We start from the raw sequence: 25,645 nt of genomic DNA on the forward strand, positions 1-25,645 counted from the left end.
AAAACTCAGACGAGTCATGTCCATCCATGGAAAGAGCCCAGCAAAGGTGGAGCCTGACATGGAGATAGAATGACAGCGGAGCACATGGAGGCTGGGTGGCCGGAGCCCAGTGAGCCAGGGCAGGCGTGGTGGGTGACAGGGGCCTGCAGATGCCATGTTCTTCATCACTGCACCATCCAGCTCCCTGAAAGGCCCTTTGCGTCAGAGTTCAGTTTCCCCACACATATGTCAGATCTCAGAGAAATCTGTGGCTGGATTCCAACTCAGTGCACTTTTTCTGTTGGTTTTTTTTACATTTAATTCATCCTTGCTGGCCTGCCTGCGCCCCAGAGGAAGACTCAGCTGCCAGCTCCCTCTTTATTCCAATATCTCTCCAGGCTCCTCCATCTGCTTTGGATCACAGCAGGACCTGCCACCTCCACCTCTGCCAAACAAAGCCTTTTCGAACCTAACCGGCTCCCGGATGACGAGCCTTCTGATAAGGATGAGGACAAGCCAGGCCTTCGGGGATGACCTACCAAGTGAGGAAATGGGAGCACGGTCCTGTTCAACCTGCACAGACACCAACATGTCCAATTGTTGTCAGGAGCAACCCGTCCCCAGAGAAGGCCATCATGTTTGGTAAAATAGAAGGTCAACGAAAACGAGGCAAATACCCCTGAGATGGATCGACACAGTGGCAGCAACATTGGGCTCCAAGGCAACAGCCATGATGAGGATGGCACAGATCCATCGGTGTTTCTTGCTGTTACACGTTTGCCATGGGGTAGAACCAGCTCAACAGCCCCAACAACGGATCGGCGAAAACTGGGTGAGCTCAGCGCCAGGCCTGAGGGGTGATGCACAGAGACAGGGTGCCAGGCTCCCACCATCTCTAGTGACCAGTGAGCCTGGTCTCTTGTGATTCTGATTCCGTCCTGTGTTGCCACCCCCTCCTCCCAGACTTTCCTAATGTGATCCCTTTCAAAGCAGCAATCGATTCCTCAGGGTCATGGAGGCTGATGATCAAGTGGACCATTAATCCACTGGGCTAATTATTTCATTGCACCTTTGATTTTCTTCACTCATCTCTGCTTTTGACACAGAGAAAGCCATCGTTGCCATGAGATAGCTACTACTCGTCACAGTCGGATGTGGAGCGTTGTCTTGGTGGAGTGTGTCATGCCAGTGACCTTGCTGTTTCCTGAGACTGTGGGCCAGTGCCCCTCACAGTGTTTGTCTGGCTAATAATTTTTCACCTCTCTGCCCCATGTGTTCTAGAATAGTCACGGATAGATTAACAACATAGGTAAGTACATGTGTTATAGAAATATGCTTCATCAAACCTATATGTATTTGTGGGTATAATTCCACCAAAAGTCACTGGTTCCAGCCCAGCAGTCACTCCCCAGACCAGGACGAGGCTATCTGCTCCTGTAAAGATTCATAGCCTCAAAAATGGGGCACCTCTTCTCTGTCCTACAGGGTCACGATGAGGCAGAACCAACATCATAGTGGTGGGTTTCACTCTCATTCTCCTTCCCACACCTATTCAGCTTGGGTGTCCATCTGCACGCACCCATGGGCCATTACTTCAGGACAGTGCTTGTAATGGTACTTACCTCCTTTCCTGTAACACTCACACTCCTCCCAGTGCCTTCACCTTCATCTTGTTCTATATTGCCTTCCCCTTCACCCAAGTGAGCATGTGTCTCCCCTCCTTTAGGGATAGACCGTCCCTGACTCCTCACCCCTGGTAACCATCAAAGACTTTACCTGCCCTGTGAAAACCTTTTCTTGACTTTGTATAACAGTTGTTTCAAACAATATTTGTCCTCCTGTGGCTGGTGTGTGTCACTCAGCATAATGTCCTCCGGGTTCAAGCATGTTCTAAGGCGTGCGTCATCTGGCTTTAATGTATGTAGTTAGTGTGGCATCTGCTCCATGAAGACCCTTGTCTCCCTCGGCTTCTGTGGCCTGAGGCCCCTCAGTCCCTTGGAATCTTCATGGGGCACATACTCCTGGTGGTTTGTGCTTGGAGCTGTGTCTGAGCTGCTCCTTGATAACTCGGAGAGGAGAGCGTTAGGGCAAGCCCTGCGCTTCCCTGGGCTCATTGGTAGAACAAAGGAAACCTATTCCCGTGTGGTGTTACACTCACAGGTATTCGGGTTACACTCCATGCATCACACAGATGTCTTCACCTCGCCCCTCTCCAGTAAGGCTCTAACCACTCATCCGGCTTATAATTTTTTATAGCATTGTAAGGAAGCTGGGGTGGTGGGTTACACGTTGGGCTGCTGACCTCAAGTGGCCTGAGCCTCACGAGGTGGTCGGCAGTTTGAAGCCACCAGCCACTCAGCAGGTTTTCCACTCCCATAAAGAGGTAAAGCTTGGAAACCCGCAGGGGCAATTCTACAGGGCCGCTATGAGTCAGAATTGACGTGGTGGCAGTGAGTGTGTCAGATGAATGTGCACACAGCAAGTGTGTTTCTTCTGCATCAATGTATACATGGGCTATTGCCTGACACGGGTCACAATGCAATCCCCACAGCCTGTCAACACTGTCCCCAAGTCCACCTTGGGTTCCCCTTTCTGTCTACGGCTGTCCCTGGCCCTTCCTGCCTTCACATGTTTTTTGTGGACAAGCTGCCCTTTTGGCCTCCTGCTGAGTGGTGGCTCTGAGGAGCATGCCCCTCACCATGGTCACTTTATAGGCTGCCTCTTATGGGGCTGGAAGGCACCCCTGGGAGGAGCTTCAGTGCTGGGTGAGATGAGCGTGCATGGCCATAGTTTCCAGGGTTCCAGGAGTCTGCCCAGCACCAGTTCCTCTGGGGGTTTCTGAATTAGATTTTCCTTCTGCCTTCTCCTTCCACTGTCCAGTGCCTTCCATCATGGTATGGACCAGTCTGGGCAACGGTGGCAGCCGGGTGCCATCTAGTCTCTGTGGCCTCAGGTTCATGGAGGCTGTTTCATGTGGACCCTTTGTCCTTTGGACTCGTTTTTATTTTTCTCGAGTTCTTGACTTTCTCCACTCTCCTTTGCTCCAGATAGAAAGGACCAAGAGTTGTACATTAGACAGTCTCTCACAGCTTTCAGAACCACTTGCTCTCCACAATAAGATGTAGAGGACTGCCAAGCATCCCACTGACGGCGATTCTTCTTCCCGGCCCATCACTGTCTACCTAATGCTCCACTCTCTGTTTTGTTTGGAAAACCCATCAGATACACTTTGGCTTTTTATTTTGCTCTCTATCAGAGTCTGTCCCTTGCTAGAATGTAAACTGTACTCGGGCAGAGGTCTCATCTTCCTTATTTCATTTCCTCAACCCATCATACTGCCTGGGACAAGGAACACAATACACAATTCATGGATGGATGATGGATGCACGTGACCTTGGGCAATTAAATATTTGGCCTTTCTATGCCAGTCTTGAAATAGTGCAAATGGCTAACACACTCAGCTTTAACGAAAAGATAAGAAGCTCGACTCCACCCAGAGGCCCCTCAGAAGAAAGGCATGAGGATTACTTCCAAGCAACACAATCTTTCTAAGGAAAATTCAGCCACACCAGGCGCCACTGCCACCCGCAGGTCGGCCCGGAATTCCAAGCCATCGTTTTACCAGGAAAAGGATCGCACAGGTCTCTTTATGGCTGCTGTCGACAGGTGAAGATAATTATCAAACAGGTGCCGGGGACCAAAATGTTATTAATTGTCACTTGTTTACAGCCCTGCTCAAAGATCAGTTTTTAACAATTAACAGGGCCTCTGGGGCGGGTCCTGACTGAGTCATTAAGGCGAGAAGCAAGCCTTCCTCGCTGTTCTCAAAACAGCTTTAAATCCAACTGATTATAGCCAACCAAGTCCACACCCATGAGCAGCCCGGCGCTATTAATTAATTCAAAATCGTAATGCTAGCAGTATTGGGCCCCTCGCCCCTCAAGACACCCCCGCTCTTCCTCATTAGTGCTGCGCCTGGGGAAAGGAGATGGTAGCGTTTACATGACACCAGGCTTAGGAGTCAGCCAACTGGTTGCCGCCAGAGCACCCGACGCAGGACAACCCTGCTCTCTCCACAGGCAGTTTTCCCCTGGCTGATTTTTCTCACGGAGATCGCCAGGTCTTTCCTGCACGACATCCACGCCATCTCCACGTAGAGCAGCACTTCTCAACCTGTGGGTTGCGACCCCTTTGGGGGGTCAAACGACCCTTTCACCAGGGTCACCTAAGACCATCGGAAAACACTTAAATATTCCACAATATATAATTATATACTGTTTTGTGATTAATCGCTATGCCTTAATTGCGTTCAATGTGTAACAATAAAAATACATCCTGCATATCAGAAATTTAAATATGATTCGCAACAGTAGCAAAATTACAGTGATGACGTAGCAACGAAAATAATTTTATGGTTGGGGTTCACCACCACTTGAGTAATGTTTGAAAGGATCGCAGCATTAGGAAGGTTGAGAACCGCTGACTTAGAGGCTCCCAATCCAAAATCCTAGAGCTGAGGAGTCATCTCCTACTTTCAGCAGGACCGGGTAGGACTGCCTCTCGGAGTCCAAGGCTGTGAACTCTTTATCCAAGCCCTTTGTGGTGTAGTGGTCTTTCGTTGGACTGCTATCCACAAGGTCAGCAGTTTGAAACCACGGCCACTCCTTGGGAGGAAGACGGGGCTTTCTACTCACTGAAACACACAAGTGCAGTTCTAAGCGACCCTACAGGGTAGCTCTGGGTGAGAATCAACTCTATGGAGTGAGGTTGGGCGTGGATTTTTGGTTTCCCTGGAGGGTGGGTTTGAACCCCCACCGTTTGGTTGGCACTCTGACACCAGACTGGCATGGCCACTGGACTCCACGGCGCCGAGCGGAACCAGCTAGTTTTTAAAGCGCATTGCGCCCTCTGCTGGCTACTGTTCAAACTGCAAGGCCAATAGACCAACACCATCTGTTCCAGCAGGGCTCCCCTGCAACAATGAGAATAAGCCCCAGGGACACCCAGTCTTTTAACTCCGGCAGAATGAAAGGTAATCCCCTCTGACACATGATTTTTATTAACTGTGGGGAGCGAGGAGGGCAGCGGGCTGGTAAGATAATGAGAACGGAGGCCTTTGTCAAAAGATCACACCTCAAAGCCTTCACTGTGCATTTCAAAGCAACTTGAACTTTGAGGGGAAGGGGCGGTGGGGAGTGCTGGAGTTTGTTTATGCTGGGAAAACCGGATGTGGAGCGCCCAGAGCCTCCTTGGGCTGCCAACATCTTACACAACCCACTTTGATGACTGGTGCAAAGTGATAGCAAATCCTACCACCAGGGTTTCCCCGGAACGTCCCCAGGCACCAGAATGCAGGGAAGTGGAGTCTCCTGGTAGAAGGACATGGCTGGGGTCCTTCCAAGCTTCAGACAGATGACAGCACTGGGTGTGTGCCTGGTCCCAAAGGTGGCCGTGCCCATGCAGAGGTTTTGAATATGGCCCCCTACGCCAGCGGCTGGAGCAGCCAAGGCCGGAGGACCCCTGTCAAGTTCCCGCCTCTCAACATTTTGTTTTGTTTTTCAAAGACACTTGCTAACAGGAAACCAATGTCCTACCTCAAACTCACCTGTGGAAGGTTTAAGGAACTCACATAACTCCCTTGAACTTCAGCCTGATTGAGAAAACATCCAAGCCCAGTCCAGATCAAGTCCATAAGTCTGATATTATCCCATATGTCCAATACTAGTTCATAAATTCCTCTTTAGACTCCCACGGCACATGCAATAATGCCAAATGCAGGAAGATCACAGGCCGGTGAGTGGAAAGTCTTGTGGATCCAGTGGCAGTGGAAGCATCTCCAGGAAGAAAGGAAGTTCCCAGAATCTTCATGAGAAGGCCAGCCCACAAGGAGGCATCATGCTGTGACCTGATTGACAGGCTAAATTCCACCCCATTCACTCTTAATATCCTCAAGATGACATGAGAATATATAACAACTACTCGATGCTCACCCTCATGAAGAAATCACTGAAGATATGGGTGCTACAGCAAAGTATAGCGAAGAGCCAGATGGTACCTGGCTATTAGACAGAATCGTGTCTGGGGTCTTAAAGGCTTATCTTAAAACTAGGAGCCAATCAAGTGATGCACCAACTTAATCCACATAGAAGCAGCACACCAACCTGTGTGATCCAAGGATTTTAAGCAATAAAATCCAAATCTGAAAGAGGGAATAGTCTCAGAACTTAAGTTATGAACACCCAGTTGGCAGATGGCTGTAGATGACAGTGGAGACCCAAAATGCATTTCCAGGGTGGCTACACAGATTAAGCCTCTAGTGACTCCCCCTCTGACCAGAGTCCAAGAATATTAATAGCCTTTTTATCAGACAAAGATCACTGTAAAGTCGATTATGTAAGATGCAGCTAGGTTAAAATGTAACACCTCATTTAATCTCCCTTCAATTTTCTGCTTTCTTTTCTATTGAGATTTTTCCGTTTTGTTTTGTGATGGTTGTTGGATTTGTTTGCTTCCTGTTTGTGTTCTATTTGATGTTCTGTATGTGAAACCCAGGATGGGTAGCTCTATAGAGATGGTAGCTGGATGAATAATTCCCTGTGGGGCCTGGCTGTGGAGGTTTGGGCGGGAATGGGGAACCGACAGTAATGAGCGTGAGAAGAAATGCTCTGAATTTGACTGTGGTGAGGACTGCACAACTCTTCTTAACATGACGGGATGATTACATTTTACAGTATGTGAAGTGTATGCCAATAAAACTGCCTTTAATCGGGGGGGTTTCGGTAGTAAGTTGAGCAGTGGCTCTGTGGGTGGGCACTGGTGAATCACTGGAAGGTCAGTTGTCCCCGCACACCAGCCACTCCTCGGCAGAAGGGAGGAGCAATCTGCCTCCACAAAGACGGACAGGCTTGGAAACCCACAAGGAAGTTCCAGTCTATCCTCTGGGGTCACTAGGAGTTGGAATCTACATCACAGTGGGGGGTTTTTAACCCGCTTTCTCACCCAGAGGGGCTGCTGGTTTTGAACTGTGGACCTTGCAGGTCACAGCCCAACCAATAGCCATGCCTATTTGTTTCTGAACGAAAGCAGTAGAAACTTGCGAACATTCTGGACTTGTGATATATCTGTATGAGAAGGATAGAGTCCAAATCACTCACACTGGCTGTGTCCAGGAGTGCCAAAGTGTGTCCCGTGTATACACTCAGGGTGCCCACTTAAATGTGAATGTCAGGTGTTCTTGTGGTTAGGTGCCCTGGAGTCAACCCCAGCTCACAGAGCTCCATGTGACACAGAGTGTTTTCCAGGCTGCAATCCTTACAGAAAGGATTGTCTGGTCTCTCTCCCACAGAGCCTAGGTGTGCATGGCTCAGTTCAAACCACTGACCTTTCTCTTAACCCTCTTACCACCGAGGCTCCAGGGCATCCTATATGTATTATTACATGGCATGTCCATTACCTTTCCATTCTGCTTTCCCCAAAACTTTTTGAAGCCTCCTCATTTATAACACCCCAAAACCAAACTCACTGCCCTGGAGTCTATACCAACTCATGCAAACCCTATAGGGCAGAGCAGAACTGCCCCTGTTAGTTTCTGAGACTTTTAAATCTGTACAGGAGCAGAGATCCTCATCTTTGTCCTGCAGAACACTTATGGTTGCCAGTCCAACAAACTCCTGGCCATCGAGCCCATTCTGACACATCTTGACCCTCTGAACAGAGCTGAACTGTCCCCTCTGGGTTGCTAAGGTTATAAAACTTTATGAAAGCAGAAGATCCATCTTCTTCCTGATCATCAGCTGGTTCATTTGAACTGTTGACCTTGTGATTAGCAGCCCTACATGTAACCCACTATGCCACCAGGGAAAGCTTATTGTTTAAGTATAGAAATCATAGAAACATTTGTTAAACAAATCTATCAAAATGTTACTACCAAAAAAAGGAAACAGAGAAAAAATCTGGTAAGCAAAGCCAAGGATTGAGGTATAAATATAGGAGTGTAAGTATGTATGTTAGACAGGGTTCTCTAGAGAATAAAACCAGAACACTTATAATTTTATATATATTTATATAGATAGATAACATAAGAAATAAACCATTAATTAATCTATAAAGAAGTACAAATGGCTCAGTGCAACTCACTCCAGTGAGACAGTTGTGAGACACTGGCAGTCCTTCAAGTCTGGAGGGCTGCCAGTTAGTCCTCTGTAGAGCAATTCAAGCTGTCCGGCCACAGGCAGCAAACAGCAAAGCAGGTCACCAACAGTCAGCCAGATGACAGGCTCCGACAGTCCCCAGCTCAAGCAATGTACACTCCAGTAGTGTGGCAAAGCAAGTCTTGAAGGAACCTCAACTTACAATGACACAGCCCACGGGTTGGGTGTCCCACAAGTAGTGTAGCTTGAAAATTGAGGCAGAGAATAAGCTAAGGCAGCCACACACTGGTCGGATCATCAATGACCAAGAAACAAAAAAGGTGAGGCTCACCAAGTCATTTATCTCTCCACCCTTCAATTAATCCCCATGTGTTCATTGGCCAGGTTGGCACAATAAACCTACTTATCACAATATGTAAATACCTTAATTAATAAAAGGAGAGGTATTGATAGATACACACACACATTGAGGTAGTGGGTGGACTTTGGGACTCTATTCAAGCCCTGCCTCAATGCAAGAATACTTTGTTCTAACAACCTGGCATTCTGTGATGCTCATCCTCTCACATGATCACTGAAGACAAAATGGTGCACAAGCAAATGTGGTGAAGAAAGCTGATGGCGCTGGCTATCAAAAGATACAGCATCTAGGGTCTTAAAGTCTTTGAGTTAAACAAGCAGCCATCTAGCAGAGCAGCACCAAACCTACATGGAAGAAGCACACCAGCCTGTGCAGTCATGAATTGTCAATGTGATTGGGTAACAGGCATCAGAAGACCCAAAACAAACAAACAAAACATATTGTTGAGAACAAGGGGGTTCAGAGCAGAGACCCCAAACCCATCTGTAGACAGTGGGACATCCCCTCATAGAAGGTTCACAAGGAAGGGATGAGTCAACCAGGGTGCAGTATAGCACCGATGAATCATATACTATTCTTCTGGTTTCTTGAGGCTTCCTTACCACCACCACCTCCCACAATCATGGCCCAGTCCTGCCTTTCACGCAGGCTAGACCAGTGCATGTACAGATAAGAGATCAAAATGCACAGACTCCAGGTCAGATAAACCCCTCAGGAATAGAAATGGAAGTAGGAAGACCTGGAGAAGGTAGGGAGAGGCGGGGAGAAAGGGACAGCCAACTACAATGATCGACACATAAACCTCTCCCACCAGGGGGATGCGGAACAGAAACCGTAGGGGAAGAGAGACCGCAGCCAGTGGAACATATGAAAATAAAAACAATTTATCAAGGGGTCACGGGGGGGGGGGCTGATACCAACGGCTCGAATGTAAAGTAAATGGTAGCAACATACGTACAAATATGTCTGATACAACTGATGTATGGACTGTTATAAGAGCTGTAAGAGCCCCCAATAAAGTGATCTTTTTTTAAAAAAAAGTTACTACCCAAAATGATACATAAATACAATGCAATCCAGGTCCTAGCATCATTCTTCATGGAAATGGAAAAACTAATCAACTTTATATGCAAAGGAAAGAGACCCAGAGTAAACAAAGCATGACTAAAGAAAATTAAGCAGGAAGCCTATCATGTCCCCATCACAAAACAAACTTTGCATGTGTGGTTCTCAAAACAGCCTGCTACAGCAGAGCAGAGACACACCAACCAATGGCAGAGAAAAGAGAGGCCGGAAGTAAATCCACCCACCGACAGCCCACTCATTTCCCCAAAAAGTGGAAACACATCAACTAGGGAAGGGGAACCCGCATCAACAATTGACGCTGGCCTAACTGGATTTCCATTTGCAGAAAAATGAAGCTGTACCCGTCCTGCACTCCATATGTAAAGATGAACACAAGATGGATCAATGACTGTGTTCGCCTGGGTCCTTTAGAGAAACAAATCCACAGAAACTCATATATAAAAGAGAGTTTTATATCAAGGGTAAGTGCGCATCAAGAAAACATCCCAACCCAGTGCTGCCCAAGCCAAGTCCAACATTAACCCATATGTTCAACACCAATCCACAAGTCCTCCTCCATCTCACAAAACAGACACAATGACACTGACTGCAGGAGGAAAGCTGAGTCAGTGATTGTGTAAGCATCTCAGCGCTGGCAGAGGTCTCCACGTGGCTGCTCCAGCACCCAGGGCTGCATCAGGGTAGGTCCATGTGGCTTCTCCTTGGGGATGTCTTGCAGGAAGTGAGCCTTGCTAGTGAAGCAGGAACTGGCTAAGGCAGCTGCACATTGGTCCGACCATCACAAAGCAAGAGACCCGAGAACTGGAAAGGCGAAGCTCACCACGCAACTTATCCCTCCGCCCTTCAATTAACCCCACATGTGTTTATCAGCCAGGTTGGCACAATAAACTTTTTTTAAAAATCATTTTATTGGGGCTCATACAACTCTTACCATAATCCATACATACATCAATTGAGTAAAGCATCCTTATACATTCGTTGCCCCCATCATTCTCAAAATTCGCCTTCCGCTTGGGTTCCTGGAATCAGCTCATTTTCATTTTTTGGCACAATAAACTTTAACTATATCAATGACCTAAATGCAAAGCCTAGAATGGTAAAGAACAACAAAAAGCAGGACCAAAGGTAGGGGCCCTATGATATGGCATAAACACATGGTCAAACATGTGAGCACAGTGGGGCCTCGGGAGATGGCTGGGGCCTCGGGAAAATGAGCAGCCTGTGTACATCCCAGATGTCCCCAAAAACCCACAGCCCGGGGAAAGACGTGTTGGGCAATGACATATCGGACCAGGGACGGAGCTCTAAGATCCGTGGAAAACTACAGTACCTCACAAGAAAAAGACAATTAACTCTGCGCAGTTTAAAAATGGGCAAGGCATCCAGGCACCCAACAAAGTTATGAAGAAATGCTCGCCACGACTAGCCATCCACGAGGTAAACAAAGATGAGATACCACCTCGCCGCGGCACTGAGAACAACGTTTTTAAAAGCGGGAAACAGCAAATGCTGGGGAGGGTGTGGTTCCCGTAAAACGAGGTGGACCTGACATGACCGGAAGTGTCAGCAAGGACTAGTGTGTCCTCAGGACCAGAGAGATGACGCTTTCACACGGGAAACAGCATCAAATGATGGCCCACTATGTGCCAGTCGGGAGTAAGACGCACTTCTTGCCTTCTACAAGGATACAGCCTATTGGGAATGAAGAGGGGGTATACTGAGCTGCTAACCACAAAGTCAGCAGTTTGAAACCACCAGCTGCTTCATGAGAGGAATATGAGGCTTTCTACCAGCATAAAGAATTAGTCTTGGAAATAGGGGCAGTTCTACCCTGTGAGTAAAAAATGACTAGATGGCAATGAGTTTGGTTTACTGGGAAGGAAAGCACAGTGCAGCTCATGCTAAAGAGACAATCTATGTATTTGTTTACTTTTGAGTCAATTTTGATCAAAAGACAGAACTCAAAGAGACACAAAACCCTGGACCTCTGACTTGAAAGACGGCGTGGATGGCAATTGGTAGGTACCCCAGGGGCAGGCTGGGACTCCTGTGGCCGGAGGAGCAGTCACCAAGCCCGCACAGCGCTCTCTCGGGGAGAGCAGTTCCCACCTCCATCACTTCCCCTACAATACAAGTTATTCGCCGTCACTGTTGCGTCGTCAAGTGGCCAGTTGAGCCTCCGATTCAGCTTTCACTTTTCTAGCGGTCACACACTCACCAAGGGTGTGACAGTGACAGAGAGCACAGGAGACCTGAGTTGAGGAGACTTGAGCAGGTCTTGAAGAGAGAGGAATTGGTGACCACAAGGAGAAGGTTGGGAGGGCCATCTAGGGACTTCATATTCGGTGCCTGATTTCACTTGGAAATAGACAGGGGTTGCCTGGGGTTTTTGTATCAGGTATTTGAAACATCTATTGACTCTGGCAGCGAACACACCAGGGGTCTCTCAGTGGTGCGCAGTGCTTACATGGACGCATGTGGCAGACCAGAGCGCCCTTGATTATTCAGGATCTCATGAGAGTCGCTAGTTCAGCTGGTTTATTCCAGCACAATGCATGTGGTCCTTAAATATCCAACTGTATCATTTTATGTCACAGTTTCACTGTTTTGTTTTTCTAGAGGAAAAAAATTGAGGTTGTCGGTGAAAATGTTTTTCTTGGGTCAACATCAACACTCATGGAAGGAAGAAATCAATGAGATATTGGGCAAAGCTGCTGCAAAAGACTTCTGTAAAGTTTATTCAAAAAACAAAAGATGTCACCTTGCTTCCAGACGAAGACAGACTAGGAAGAAAAGCCTGGTGATCTACCTCCCGAGACTAGCCGGAGTCAATCCCATGATCACAGAAGACTGTCTGATAAAGGGTTAGAAGGCACAAAGGCCAAAACAACGGAGGGGAGCAGAGTGACGACCTTGAAGGTGGTCCAGGACTTCCTTCTGTTGTCCCAGGGTCACCAGGAGTCCGCAAGTAACAACTCAAAGACCCACTTAGTGCTCCCACAGGCATTGCACACCCACTAGGTTTTAATTCCTAAAGCAGACCCTGTTTGGTTTCTTCTCCACCGTGAACCTGTTAACAAATCTCATCACCGCCACCTCCAGGAAGAAGCCAGGATTTAACACTTCTCTCCTTAAGCCTACATACAGGTACATGCTGGGCTGCTGAACCACAATGTCAGCAGTTCAGAGGAGGCTGTCCACTCCAGTGAAGATTTACAGCCTCAAAAATCCAAAGTGACAGGGTCCCTATGAACAGAAGTTGACCTAATGGCAATGATTTGGGTTTTGTTTTTATATAGAGGCAATATATTAGTATATTCAGGTAGTCCCAGACTTCAGATGTATTTAAGTTTAGACAGATGCATTAATCATCATCTGGTTGTTTTTGTTCTTGTTAGTAATATGACTCTCTGTCATCGAATCGATGCCGACTCACAGTGACCCTATAGCACAGGGTAGAACTGCCCCTGAGTTTTCAAGGCCAATTCTTCATGGGAATTGAAAGACTCATCTTTCCCCTGAGGAGTGGCTGGTGGTTTTGAACTGCTGATCTTATAGTGCCAGCCCAACATGCAACAACTGTGCCACCAGGACTTCATTAGTAATGTGTACTGCATACTATATTAAAATGCAATCATAATTTTAGATATGATATTTCAAACTCCCAAAGATAACTAGAGATTGGGTTTATAAAGATACAGATAGTAGAGGGTAATAATAATGAAAATATAAAAATCAGATTTTTTTTACAGTTATTTGACTTATCTCAGAAATGACATGACAGCATGGTCAGAACAGGACCGCCAAATAAGTCAAGGCCTTCGTATCTGCTCGCTCTCTCCCTGTCTGCCTCTGCCTCTCCTATTATGCAGCCATATTTCTCCATATCACTTACCACTTCACAATCATTTTGTTATGCATCTGCTTAAGCGTCTATTTTCTGCCTCTCCCTCTGAAATGTAAAATCCACAAGAGTTTTCTCTGTCTGGCACAGAGCAAGTGCTCAATACCTATCTGGTGGGCATATAGAAGAATGAGCTACAAAACTTGCACTTAGATTCTCAATTTTTTAACGTTTTTGTTTTTAAGGGTGGGAAATTATCCCCAGCACCAGAAAACTAAAACGCAGTTGTGTCTTTTTCAGCGTCCTGCCCCTACTTCTCAGCTGCTTTCTGCTGCCTCCTGTTCCCATCACCTCACAACCCACAGCGACACGACTTCCCCGACTTCCCCGTCCGATCTCAGTGTTTGCCCTTCAAAACGGTTTCTTGGTACATTTTACTGCCAGACTCTTGTCGGCAGAGCTTTAAAATGCTGTCTACGTTCTTCTGTTGTGGTTACTTTGAACTCTGTTGAATTATATTATTTTGACAGGACCGTCACTGACTCAAAGCTGCTGACTGAAAACATATGCAAGACCTTTTTTTCCCCACAAAAGAATAATTCTACCATCACCCTGCAACTCATCACATGACCACACGAGGGCACCTTGAGGCCACACTTCTGCTCTGTGTAAACTGGATTGCAAAATGAAAACCTCTGAGACCGTATTTTTAACTGAATTTTTAAATTTCATTATCTGCACCTCTCAGTGGTATCACACTTAGGAAGCACACTGGGAGCTGGATGCTACTGCAGCGTTACTAAGACACTGCAGAATACCTTGTAAGGTGACAGAGTACCCAATAAGCAAAACAGACTTACTTACGCTTACTTACTAAACCGTAATGAGTAATTAATCTCACCTGGATCTCCTCATGTTCTTGATGCATGCAAACCTGGGTGGACTTGTTCACTACAAATTAGTAAGTAAAGCACAATAAATGAATGAGTCCCTGTAAATAGTGCAGCCTGCTTACTGGTTCTTCTAGAGCATTTCAACTAAAACCACCCAACAGTAAACAGAGATGAGCCGTCACTATGAGATAATCCTGGCAAGTTTGCAGATTCTACTGACCACAAGATTTTGTGGCCAAGGCTCATAAAATGCTACCTGATGAAGCCATCAGAAATTATACTAGTTAATAAAACCTAAAAGTTTTCAAATCAAACCTATGTGAATCAAATGTGCTGCTTTTATTCTCATTCCAGGATCCTTTTGGTTGGAAATTCATGTTAAGACTTGAGCCTCTGCTTGATGCTCTCTCTCACGAGAGACTACTGAAGATATGGGTGCTGTAGCAAAGTGTGTTGGGACAACTAGATGGCGCCCAGCCATCAGAAAGAATAGCACTGGGGGTCTTAAAGACTTGTCTTCAAAGGAGCAGCTATCTAAATGCGGCATCAACAAAGTCCACATGGAAGAAGCACTCCAGTCTCTATGATCCAAGGATTGTAAATAATGTCATCCAAATCTGAAGGAGTGAATGGTATCAGAGCTTAAATTGTGAACACCCTGTTTGTAGAAGGCTATGGAGGACAATGGAAGCCCAAAATCCATTAGGCCTCTCGTGAATCCCCCTTGACCATAGTCAAGGGATATAATAGCCATATCAGATAAAGAGCATTGTAACGTTCATTGTGGTAGATATAGTTAGGTTTAAAATTTAATATCTTAAAAGTTGCTTCCAAAATGAATAAAATTAAAGGTTGTTTCTGTTAGGGGAAAAAAAAAAAAGGACCTTCAGCAAGATGGCAACCAGGTAGATAGCCTGTGCTGGGAGTTTATTGGAGATCAATGAGTGGGGATATCAGGAGGCCCAGTAGGGGACCAGAGGTTGTCAGCAAATCCCTGCAACCTCCCAGAGCACTTCCACAAACTGGGAGCTGACTTCCACCCCTTCTCTGGCACCCGCTGTGGAGTCCCAGAGACCCGTCCCAACCCACAGAAGCATTCCTACCAACCTCTCAAAGAGAGAGCCCAGGGCTCTTTAACTCCTGGGAAAATGTCGCTGAGTTCATGCAAACGACATGCAGACAGCAACCTGCCTAGAAAAACCTCAGTGAGAAAACAGAAGAAACTAGTTGCTGTGTAAAAGGAAGTCCTGAACCTAATGATGTCCATAGAAGAAGCAGATGCTGGTCTGTCACAGAAAGAGATCTCTAGAATGCTGCTTAGTCATACAGGCAATGACGGAAGCAATACAGAACATGGATGAAAAGATAGAGATAAAGGTCACGCACCAAAGGAAATTGCAAGAGTTGAAGGACGAGATAATAAAAGCAAATAACGGATTCACAGACCTCACCAATAGACGAGAAGCAGCAGAGAACTGTACCAGTTTCCTAGAATATAACCAGGCAGGCTTCAACAAATGGGAAAGACAGTCAAACAAGATCAGAGAAGCTAATAAAAATACTGAGAACAATGTTTGATGCTATGAAGCAAAACAACATTAGAATAATTGGACTACCGGAACAAGACATAACAAAGAAATCAATGGCAAAAATTGTGAAGGAATTCTTAGAAGAAAACTTTCCCCAGCTTAATGAATGAATATCAGGTAAGCATTCAGGAAGTCAAGCGGACACCAACTAGACTGAATCCCAACTTTGAGGAAAAGGAGAAAATCATGAGAGCAGGGGGGGTGGGGGGAGGAGGCAGTCACTGTGTTAGGCAGTGTTCTCTAGAGAAACGAAACCAGGACACTTGTGATTTTATATATATATAATAAAATCATATATGTATAGGTTTATACAACGAGAAGGAATATAACAGCTAATCAGTCCACACAGCAGTACAGAGGGCTCAGTTCAACTCACTTCCATAGAACAGTTAATATACTAGAAGTTCGTTAACTCACATGGGCTGCCAAGTCCAAGGATCAAGGAAGCAAACAGCGGAGTCGAACCTCAGGCAAGGCAAGCGGCAAGCGGCAAGCGTCCAGCGGCCAGCGGCAGGGTGGGTCACCAACAGTCAGTAACTCAGCTTAGCAGAGCAGGCCCAGACAGGATACAGAACACAAACAAGGCACGGCAATAGGATCCACCAGCCTCGAGCTCAAGCAATGTACAGAGCAGCAGCATGGCAAAGCACGTTTCAAACGAGTCTCAAGCTCTGCAACACAATCACGCATTCGCCTGACCCGCAGGTAGTAGCTTGCAGGTTGAAGCAGAGAGCTAATTAAAGCTCCAGAACGCTCTGATCACCAGAGTGAGAGAAGTGGGCGGGGCTTGCAGAGCTATTTATCTCTGCCCTCCAATCAAACTGTGACCTGATTAATCCCACATGCTCCTTTTGGCCAGGTTGGTAAAATAAACTTAACTACCACAGTCATCTATAAGGGCACCCAAATAAGAATATGCTAAGACCAAACAGCGGACACCATGAAGAAGAGGAGCGGAGTAATATATTCCAAAAGGTGAAAGAAAATCATGCAAACCCAAGAATACTTGGGGGAGAGTGGGGAAAAGGAGGAAAACTGTCACAAAAATCGACATATAACACCCCCTACCCCTGAGGGGGACGAATAAAGGAAACATGGGTGAAGGGAAACAGCAGGTGGTGTAAGACGCAAAAATAATCATTTATAATTTATCAAGGAGTCATGAAGGTGGAAAGGTGGGAGAGGGAGGGGAATAAAAGCGCTGATTGATACCAAGGGCTCGAGTAGAAAGAAATGTTTTGAAAAGGATGATGGCTCACGCTTGGTAAAGCCAGGGACTGTGAAAAGGGGAGGCTCTCACCACCCGCTGACGCACGAGCCACACGAAGGGCCCCGCCCTAACAAGTGTGAGGATGGCAAGGGCCGGACGAGGTTTCCTTCTGGTGTGTGTGTGGAGTGACTGGGTCGGAACCTAATGGGAATAACCACATTTAATTACATAGCGATATGACTGACACTTAGCAAATGTTCGATAAATTAAACTTGTAATATTAAATATTTAAAAAATGATTGTGGCAACATAACATATATACTCAAGTATAAGCCGACCTAAATCTCAGCCAAGGCACCTAATTTTACCACAAAACCTCCATTAAAACATGTGCTGAGCTCAGGGAGAAGGACATGTCTGATCAGAGCACACAGGAGCAAATGAAGGGGAAGGAAGAGAGTGGAGCACATCCTAGCCCACCAAGCCTTTAAAACGATAATCCTGCTCAGAGCAGCCAATCCACACAAGGCCAGTCCTGGTATTAGACACAACATCCCTCACTGACCCAAAGCCCTACAGGAGACAACACTGGAAACACAGTGTGGGAATTGCGCCCAATCTGATCCCACCCACACCAAGGCAAAACACTAAGAACATGCAACTGAACATCAAGGGGAACAGAGCAAGGAAGTCCCCAGGGGAGACGAGCCAGTCAGTGTGCAGTGTAGCAACGATAAAACATACAACTTCCCTCTAGTTCTTAAATTGTCCCCCTCCCTACACACACACAATTATGATCCCAATTCTACCTTACAGATCCGGCTAGACCAGAGGATGTACACTGGTACAGATAGGAACTGGAAACACAGGGAATCCAGGGCGGATGATCCCTTCAGGACCATTGGTGAGAGTGGTGATACCAGGAGGGTGGAGGGAAGATGGGGTGGAAAGGGGGAAACAATTACAGGATGTACATATAACCTGCTCCCTGGGAGATAGACAACAGAAAAATGAGTGAGGGGGGCCGTTGGACAGTGTAAGATATGACAAAATAATTTATAAATTATCAAGGGTTCATGAAGGAGAGGGGAGCGAGCGGGGAAAATGAGAAGCTGATGTCAAGGGCTTAAGTGGAGAGCAAATGTTTTGAGAATGATGAAGGCAATGGATGTACAAATGTACTTTATACAATTGATGTATGTATGGATTGTGATGAGTTGTATGAGCCCCAATGGAATTTTTGTTTGTTTGTTTTTAAACATTTTATTAGGGGCTCATATAACTCTTATCACAATCCATACATATACATACATCAATTGTATAAAGTACATCTGTATATTCTTTGCCCTAATCATTTTTTCTTTTTTTTTTCCCTTTTCTTTTTTTACATTTTATTAGGGACTCATACAACTCTTATCACAACCCATACATATACATACAATTGTATAAAGCACATCCATACATTCCCTGCCCCAATCATTCTCAAGGCATTTGCTCTCCACTTAAGCCCTTTTCATCAGGTCCTCTTTTTTTTTCCCCTCCCTCCCCACTCCCCCATCCCTCATGTGCCCTTGGTAATTTATGCATCGTTATTTTGTCATATCTTGCCATATCCGGAGTCTCCCTTCCCCCCCTTCTCTGCCATCCCTCTCCCAGGGAGGAGGTCACATGTGGATCCTTGTAATCAGTTCCCCCTTTCCAACCCACTCACCCTACACTCTCCCAGCATCGCCCCTCACACCCTTGGTCCTGAAGGTATCATCCACCCTGGATTCACTGTGCCTCCAGCTCTCATATGTACCAGTGTACAGCCTCTGTCCTATCCAGCCCTGCAAGGTAGAATTCGGATCATGGTAGTTGGGGGGAGGAAGCATCCAGGATCTGGGGGAAAGCTGTGCTCTTCATCGGTACTACCTCGCACCCTGACTGACCCATCTCCTCTCCTAAACCCCTCTATGAGGGGATCTCCAGTGGCTGACATTTGGGCCTTGGGTCTCCACTCTGCACTTCCCCCTTCATTCAATATGGTATGTATGTATATATGTACATACACATTTTTTTTTTGCATGATGCCTTATACCTGGTCCCTTGGGCACCTCGTGATCGCACTGGCTGGTGTGCTTCTTCCATGTGGGCTTTTTTGCTTCTGAGCTAGATGGCTGCTTGTTCACCTTCAAGCCTTTAGGACCCCAGACACTATCTCTTTTGATAGCCGGGCACCATCTGCTTTCTTCGCCACATTTGCTTATGCACCCATTTGTCTTCAGCAATCCTATCATGGAGGTGTGCAGCCAATGATATGATTTTTTGTTCTTTGATGCCTGATAACTGATGCTTTGAGGACTAAGGTGCAGCTGATCCAAGCCATGGTATTTCCAAGTGCCTCAGAAGCATGTGAAAAACCGGACATGGAGTAAGGAAGGCAGGAGAGTGGATGCATTTGAACGATGGTGCTGGCAATAGTAAAGCACCATGGGCTGTCAAGAGAACAAATCTGTCTTGGATGCAGTACAGCCAGAATGGTCCTGAGGCAAGGATGGTGATACGTGGTCTCACGTACTCTGGGGACAGGAGACACCAGTGCCTGGAAAAGAGCACCATGCTTTGTAAAGCAGAAAAGCAGTGAAAAAGAGAAAGATCCTTGATGAGATGGACTGACACAGTGGCTGCAACCAGGGGCCCAAACGTAACAATTGCGAGGATGGCTCACGACCAGCAGTCTCACTCCACTGCACACACAGCTGCTGAGTCAGTGCCACTGGACAGCATGTTCACAAAACCAACAGGCGCGTTTGAAATGGTCTTCAAGAATATTGAACATACTTTCAGAAGAATCAACCAATGTTTTGTAGAGTTACAGCCAAAATGCTCCTTAGCAGCTTACTTTTGTCTTGCTTACTTCGGACAGGCTGTCAGTATAGAGATCAGATCCTGGGCAAGAATGACAGAGAGGGCCCCAGAAGGAAAGGCTGACCCTCACTGCGATGCCTTCACCAATACAATGGACTCAGGCGGACCTCCCATAGTGAGGATGGCACTGTTCTACTGGACACACATCAAGTTGGCATGGACTCCGCAGCACCTCACAATGACACTATTCTCGTCACTCAAAAAAAGAACGGGTGTTCGAACATTGCAAAAGGCTATCTCAGAACAGTGGTTTGTTCTACGCTTCATCTAGTTACGTGGAAAACTCACTCTCCATTTTGCAAGTCTTCCAAACCCAATGGCGCTAAAGATGCATGTTTACAATGAAATATGAGTCTCTAAAGAGTCTCTGAATTTTGGAGAATGTAAGTTTTGTTTGGCCTCAGATTTCTTCCTACAAATGGCCACGGACTAGGCTTACAAGCTGCCATGGTCTGAGAAACCGTGCAGTTCTGTCCTGTAGCGTCTGAATGAACGGCAGTCGAGGTTGGTTTGGTTACTAAACTCTAACTTCAATGTAAACTGGTCTATTGGGTCTCCCCCTCACGTACTTCTCCGGACGCACGGCTAGAATCATGTGAGCTTTTTGGATCATCCACATTGGAAATTGGACCCATTTTCTAATTGAAATGTTGTAAATGCCAGGTCAACTGCTGCCATTCAGTCAGTCACATTAAGGTCTAAACACAGACTTAACGTCTAGCTCCATTTTTCACATTTGTTCCAGTTTTAATGAATTCTAGCCATGCATTCCAGAGACGTGGGAACTGTCAGTCACCATCAAGCAAGCTTTACTTTTTGGGTCCTGTGAACACTTCAGGCAATGCAAACCAAAAAAGTATGACCCAAAATTAAAGCAGCACTACCTTAAGTCCTCGGCAAATACTTTACAATCCACTCACCTGCAAGTTTCTCAACTCAATCATTTATTCACCCAAGTCCCAGTTGGTAGTCTGGCAATTCCTCCCCATCAGGTGTCTATCTCTAGGTGTAGTTCCAAGTGCAGGTCTAGGCCAGGGCAGCATTCTTAATGGCAGCTGCTGTTGCTGGGATTCACATTTCCTGGTGACTCAGCTATCTGATTTCACGTGAACAATGTGTGCATTGTACTTGGCACCTAAGGCTCCCAACATGAACTAGGCATCCTCAAAGTGGTCATGCTGCACATCTTATTTCTAGTCGTCGATTCAGGTCTTCCTAGCACTAAATGTCTCTGTGCTACTTGAGAGGCTAACCTAGTATTTAAGCCACCAAACATGCTGATTAACACTATCACAAGAGTGGACAGCCACACCTCTCCATCCATTATCACCACTGTGCCAAAGGAGCAAACAATCTAGAGGTGAAACTAGCATCAGTTGGAAGGCCTCTACACGTCTTAGTTACATGAAAAGCTCCTCCTCTGAAGCGTGAGCTTTCAAGAGTAAGCCCAACTCGAATGCTGCAGAATTACACACACAAGCTAATGTTATGACCACAGAGATGTTAAGCCTTGACTGGTTAAGTCAGGAATGATTTTTCCACAAAGAACCACAACTGTCCATCCAACTCAGTTGTGCCTTCTCCTTAAATTCCTGTCCTCCACTTATGGATGTAGTTGTGCATGAGACTCTCTTTCTGAGAAACACAGGCAGGTTGTGTAATCTGAGTTGAGTGGGTGAATAAGTAATTCCACACATAAAGATAATTCATCTAATTTATATTTTATTGCATTATGAAAATAATACATTTATTTGGCAAAGTAATCTAGACTCCAAGTTAAAATAAAATTCTGAAGAAAGTATACTACGTATTTTTAAATGTGAAATATTAGATGTATCCTAACCAATACATACTAGCATTCTTATTAGGCCAATAATCCAGCAAACCTAATTTTAATAATTCCACACGAAATTACAAGGTGTTTTTGCAGTCATCCATTTTATGATTAGCACAAATTGCAAGACAGCTGAGCTTCGTTTCATCAAAACCAATTTGAAACACCACCCCAAATTTTTATTTTTTTCCTCTGGTTCTGCAAATTGCAAAATTCATCCTTACCACAAGTTACATTTTTCTTAAACATTTTAGCAGCATTAGATTCTGCCCACGTACCTTTATAAGTAAACTAGTATATTACATTTACATTATTTGAAAAATTGCTGTCAGATTTTACAAATGCATAAACACATGCCTATCTACACCGGCAAAAACAAAACTCCCTTGAACCCCCATGCTCTAGCAAGTCACACGTCCTGCTGGATTCTGGGGTGCCTTTTCAAACAAAGGTACGGTTCCTTGACTGGCAGCTCTACTCTTCAGCCCACTTTTTAAATGTATATAGTTAGGTAAACCCTAATTGAATTAAATTTATCTAATCATCCGCATTTGCTCTTCCATTACTGTTATTACATTTTCAGAATTGAAAGGGGGCTTTTTTCAAAAGCCCACTAACACAATTTGTTTTCACTTTTTAAAAAGGTGCTCAAAACATGGTCAAAGTATATTCTCACTTTCCTAGTTAGTATGTATCTTCAAATCATTTTTACCTTTTGGGTAGAGTCTAACATTTCACAGATAAACAATATACTCAGGGGCAAAAAAGAGCATTTTTAATCATTGAGCTTAGTTCTTTAAATTGACTTTGCTTGATGAGTGTTGCGAGTGTCTAAAATTAGCCTTTCAAAAATTCACACATAAACCAGTTACAATTTTATTAAGCAGTCTTTTTAAGTGCACCTATGCATACAGGAGGAAATTTACTTCCAAATTTACTTCCAAACGGCCAACACACTAAACCAGTTGAACAAGGTTTCCCAGTTTAACTAGATATTCCACCTACCATCAAAAAGATAATTCCATGAACAATTATCTGTTTAAACAGCAATTAAGTCTGATCTATGATCAACATAAGAATATCTAATAAATAGTAAACTACAGATTTAAATGCAGATTTCTCATAGAGTTAAATGATGGTATTTTGGTACATTCACCATTAGTTTACTTTATTTAATAAAGAAATACATTTGTCCTTGCAAAAGTAGCAATTGCAAGTTTACAAATAAAACCACAGACCTCAAAAGTCATGATGCTAAATCTTCAACTTACAACCAACAAAAAGCAAGTATCGTTTTATTTTAAAATGGTCCATGGCACTATAATTAAAATTTTTAAATATCAAAAGGTCGCAAGATCTTCAACAATAGGTTTATTGACATTTCATAAATATTCTAAAGAAAAATCTCGAATTTTCTAAACTTAAAACGTTTAAAATCTGTTTTTATTGGCAAAATATCACTCAACAAAATAGGTTGCTGCAAATGAATGCCATGTTTTAAAATTTGCCTCATTTGAACATTCACGCAGTTTTCAAAAATCACAAAGTGTAATCAATGGTCACCCCTCAGGTCTACCATGTAGCTGCTGTGAACCTGACAGCTCAGTCGGTCAGTAGTACAGTACCCTCCAAATATGAACGGAGCCAATTCCTTTGGTATTTTTAGTCACAAGAATTTAAGTAGTCAAAATGCAAGACTTGAGTCTGCCCCCCTTAAGTCACCCCAGCAGATGACAGTGTCAGAAATTGCCTGGATCAGTTTTGTAAGTTCATCTGTGTACTTCAGGTATTTGAAACTTAAAAAAGAAACAAAAAACGAAAACATATATATTCTGATAAAAATGTACTCAAATATTTCATAACATTAATATTTATTGCTTTATATGAATACTGTATTGAAAGCCCAAGCATTCGGTTTACACACAGAAATTATACAATTATATATCGCTCCACAAAGGCAGTGAACACATTACATTCTACAAAATCTACTTTACAGAAATTTAAAAATTCTAAATATCAAAAGGTACAGCTGAAGAAACAGGTATAAATTTGGCAGCCAGTAATTTTGACAGGGAAGTTGCAGCTTGCATGACTTTAAATATGTGAATTTGAAAATATTGAGTTTCGAGTAATCATTGTGCTTTGTGTTGATCTGAAAAATATAACACTGGCTGTCGAAGAAGCATGTTCAAAAATAGTTAATTCACTTCAAAATGTCATACAAATTGTGTTGGTTTCTATGCACCCCTAAAGCTTTAAGTCACTTAAGCCCAGGTACATTACTAAAGTAATATATTAATTCTTCCAGTACAGTGGTGTTTCAATACCATTGACATTTGCACACTCTAGAATAATTTAGAAAGAAATGTGTAATATTCACAAGGGTTGGAAAAGCAAGCAAAAGGTCAAGGAACCTGCCCAGTTCTTCTGAGATGGTCTTACGTCAGCTTCATGAGCATCCATTCTACAAAATAGTAAGTTAATGTTTGAACACAATTTCCAAGATAAACCACACTTCCCCCCATAAATAACGAAGTCTTTTTTCCTCAGGCACCTCAGAAGTATACAAAAGAGCTTTAGTTTGAACAGATCTCTTGGAATGTGTTTAATTAACCTGGTTACTTCAAGAGACTTAAGATTTCCAGGGTTTTGCAGGGGTCAGATTTTATTTCAATTACTCAGAAGAGAAAGAACTGTCTTCTGAAAGAGGTGAACTCAATCATTACCAATAGAAAAAGTACCCACTGTATTCATCTCTTTATAGAAACAGAAAAATATAACATTTCCCCCCTTAGAATATATATGTATATATATTTATATATATGTATATATGACTTAAAGTTCCATTGTACAGTCAAACAATAAAATCTGGGAACCAGCATGAAACCCTATAGTTCATGTTAAAATGCCAAAACTATGACCAAAATATGAAAATGGCGAGAGCTGTCAGGAGACAAGACAAAAATATTTCTTGTGTATGAACTAAATATGATACTCTCCAAAGTTTTCAAAATTATAATTATTACCTTCCAGTTTAAAAACTTTAATTCTAAATTAAAAAAAAAATCTATACACAAACCACTGATTTGACCAGACCCAAAGAAGTCAGCGGTAAGCAGGGGCCAGAGGAGCTGCTCTTCACAGTTCTTACATGTACAATTCTTTCAGGATTTATTCCATAAAGCACTTAATTTTACAACCTGCTTCTCTCATAAAACTAAAAGTCCACTTTATTACATAAAAGTTGTATACAGTGTAAAACCAGAACTGTCTGTAAAATACTGCGTGTAAATGTTTCTCAACAGCTAGTCTTGTTCCATGGGTTCCTCTGTGGCTTCTGTGGCTTCGTCGTTTTCCATCAACGACTCTGAGGGACTCTCTCCAGTTTTACTGGAGCTGGATCCCACCAATTCTTCTGATCCAATGCAGTCAGAACCACTACTTACAGGGCCTGTGTCTTCACTACCTTCAGAATGTACATCTTTCTCGGCTTGTGACACATCAGATTCCTCCATTTGATTATTTTCCTCAGAACTCGCGTCATTCACAGTTAAGGCATCATCTGACTCTTTTTCTTGATTTTTTCTTTCTGGGACCATTTCTCTTGATGTCATAAAAGACTCTAAAAATAAGCAAATGTTGTTGAGGTTAAATTTTAGTTTCAAAATACTCCCACAGTTAAGTTTCCTGAATTCAGATACTCTACAGCTTAACTCTCAGCCCTGAAAACTCAGCAGAATTACCGACGGGCAGGAAAACAGCCCCACATCAGCATTAGAAGAGTTCCAG

General features: G+C 44.3%; 1 protein-coding gene across 2 annotated transcripts in view; it reads right to left on the minus strand.

The window, feature by feature from the left end:
- Nucleotides 1-21,787: 21,787 nt before the first annotated feature.
- Nucleotides 21,788-25,645, minus strand: part of PPP4R2 (protein phosphatase 4 regulatory subunit 2) — a 71,171-nt gene continuing 67,313 nt past the window's right edge. For both annotated transcript variants that reach the window (XM_075549884.1, XM_075549883.1), the window contains exon 9: nucleotides 21,788-25,478. In XM_075549884.1, the coding sequence (XP_075405999.1) occupies nucleotides 25,162-25,478 (317 nt within the window). In that variant the 3' untranslated portion in view covers nucleotides 21,788-25,161. The remainder of the gene's footprint in view (nucleotides 25,479-25,645) is intronic.

Source organism: Tenrec ecaudatus, chromosome 5 (assembly GCF_050624435.1).
Source record: "Tenrec ecaudatus isolate mTenEca1 chromosome 5, mTenEca1.hap1, whole genome shotgun sequence".
Lineage (NCBI taxonomy): Eukaryota > Metazoa > Chordata > Mammalia > Afrosoricida > Tenrecidae > Tenrec > Tenrec ecaudatus.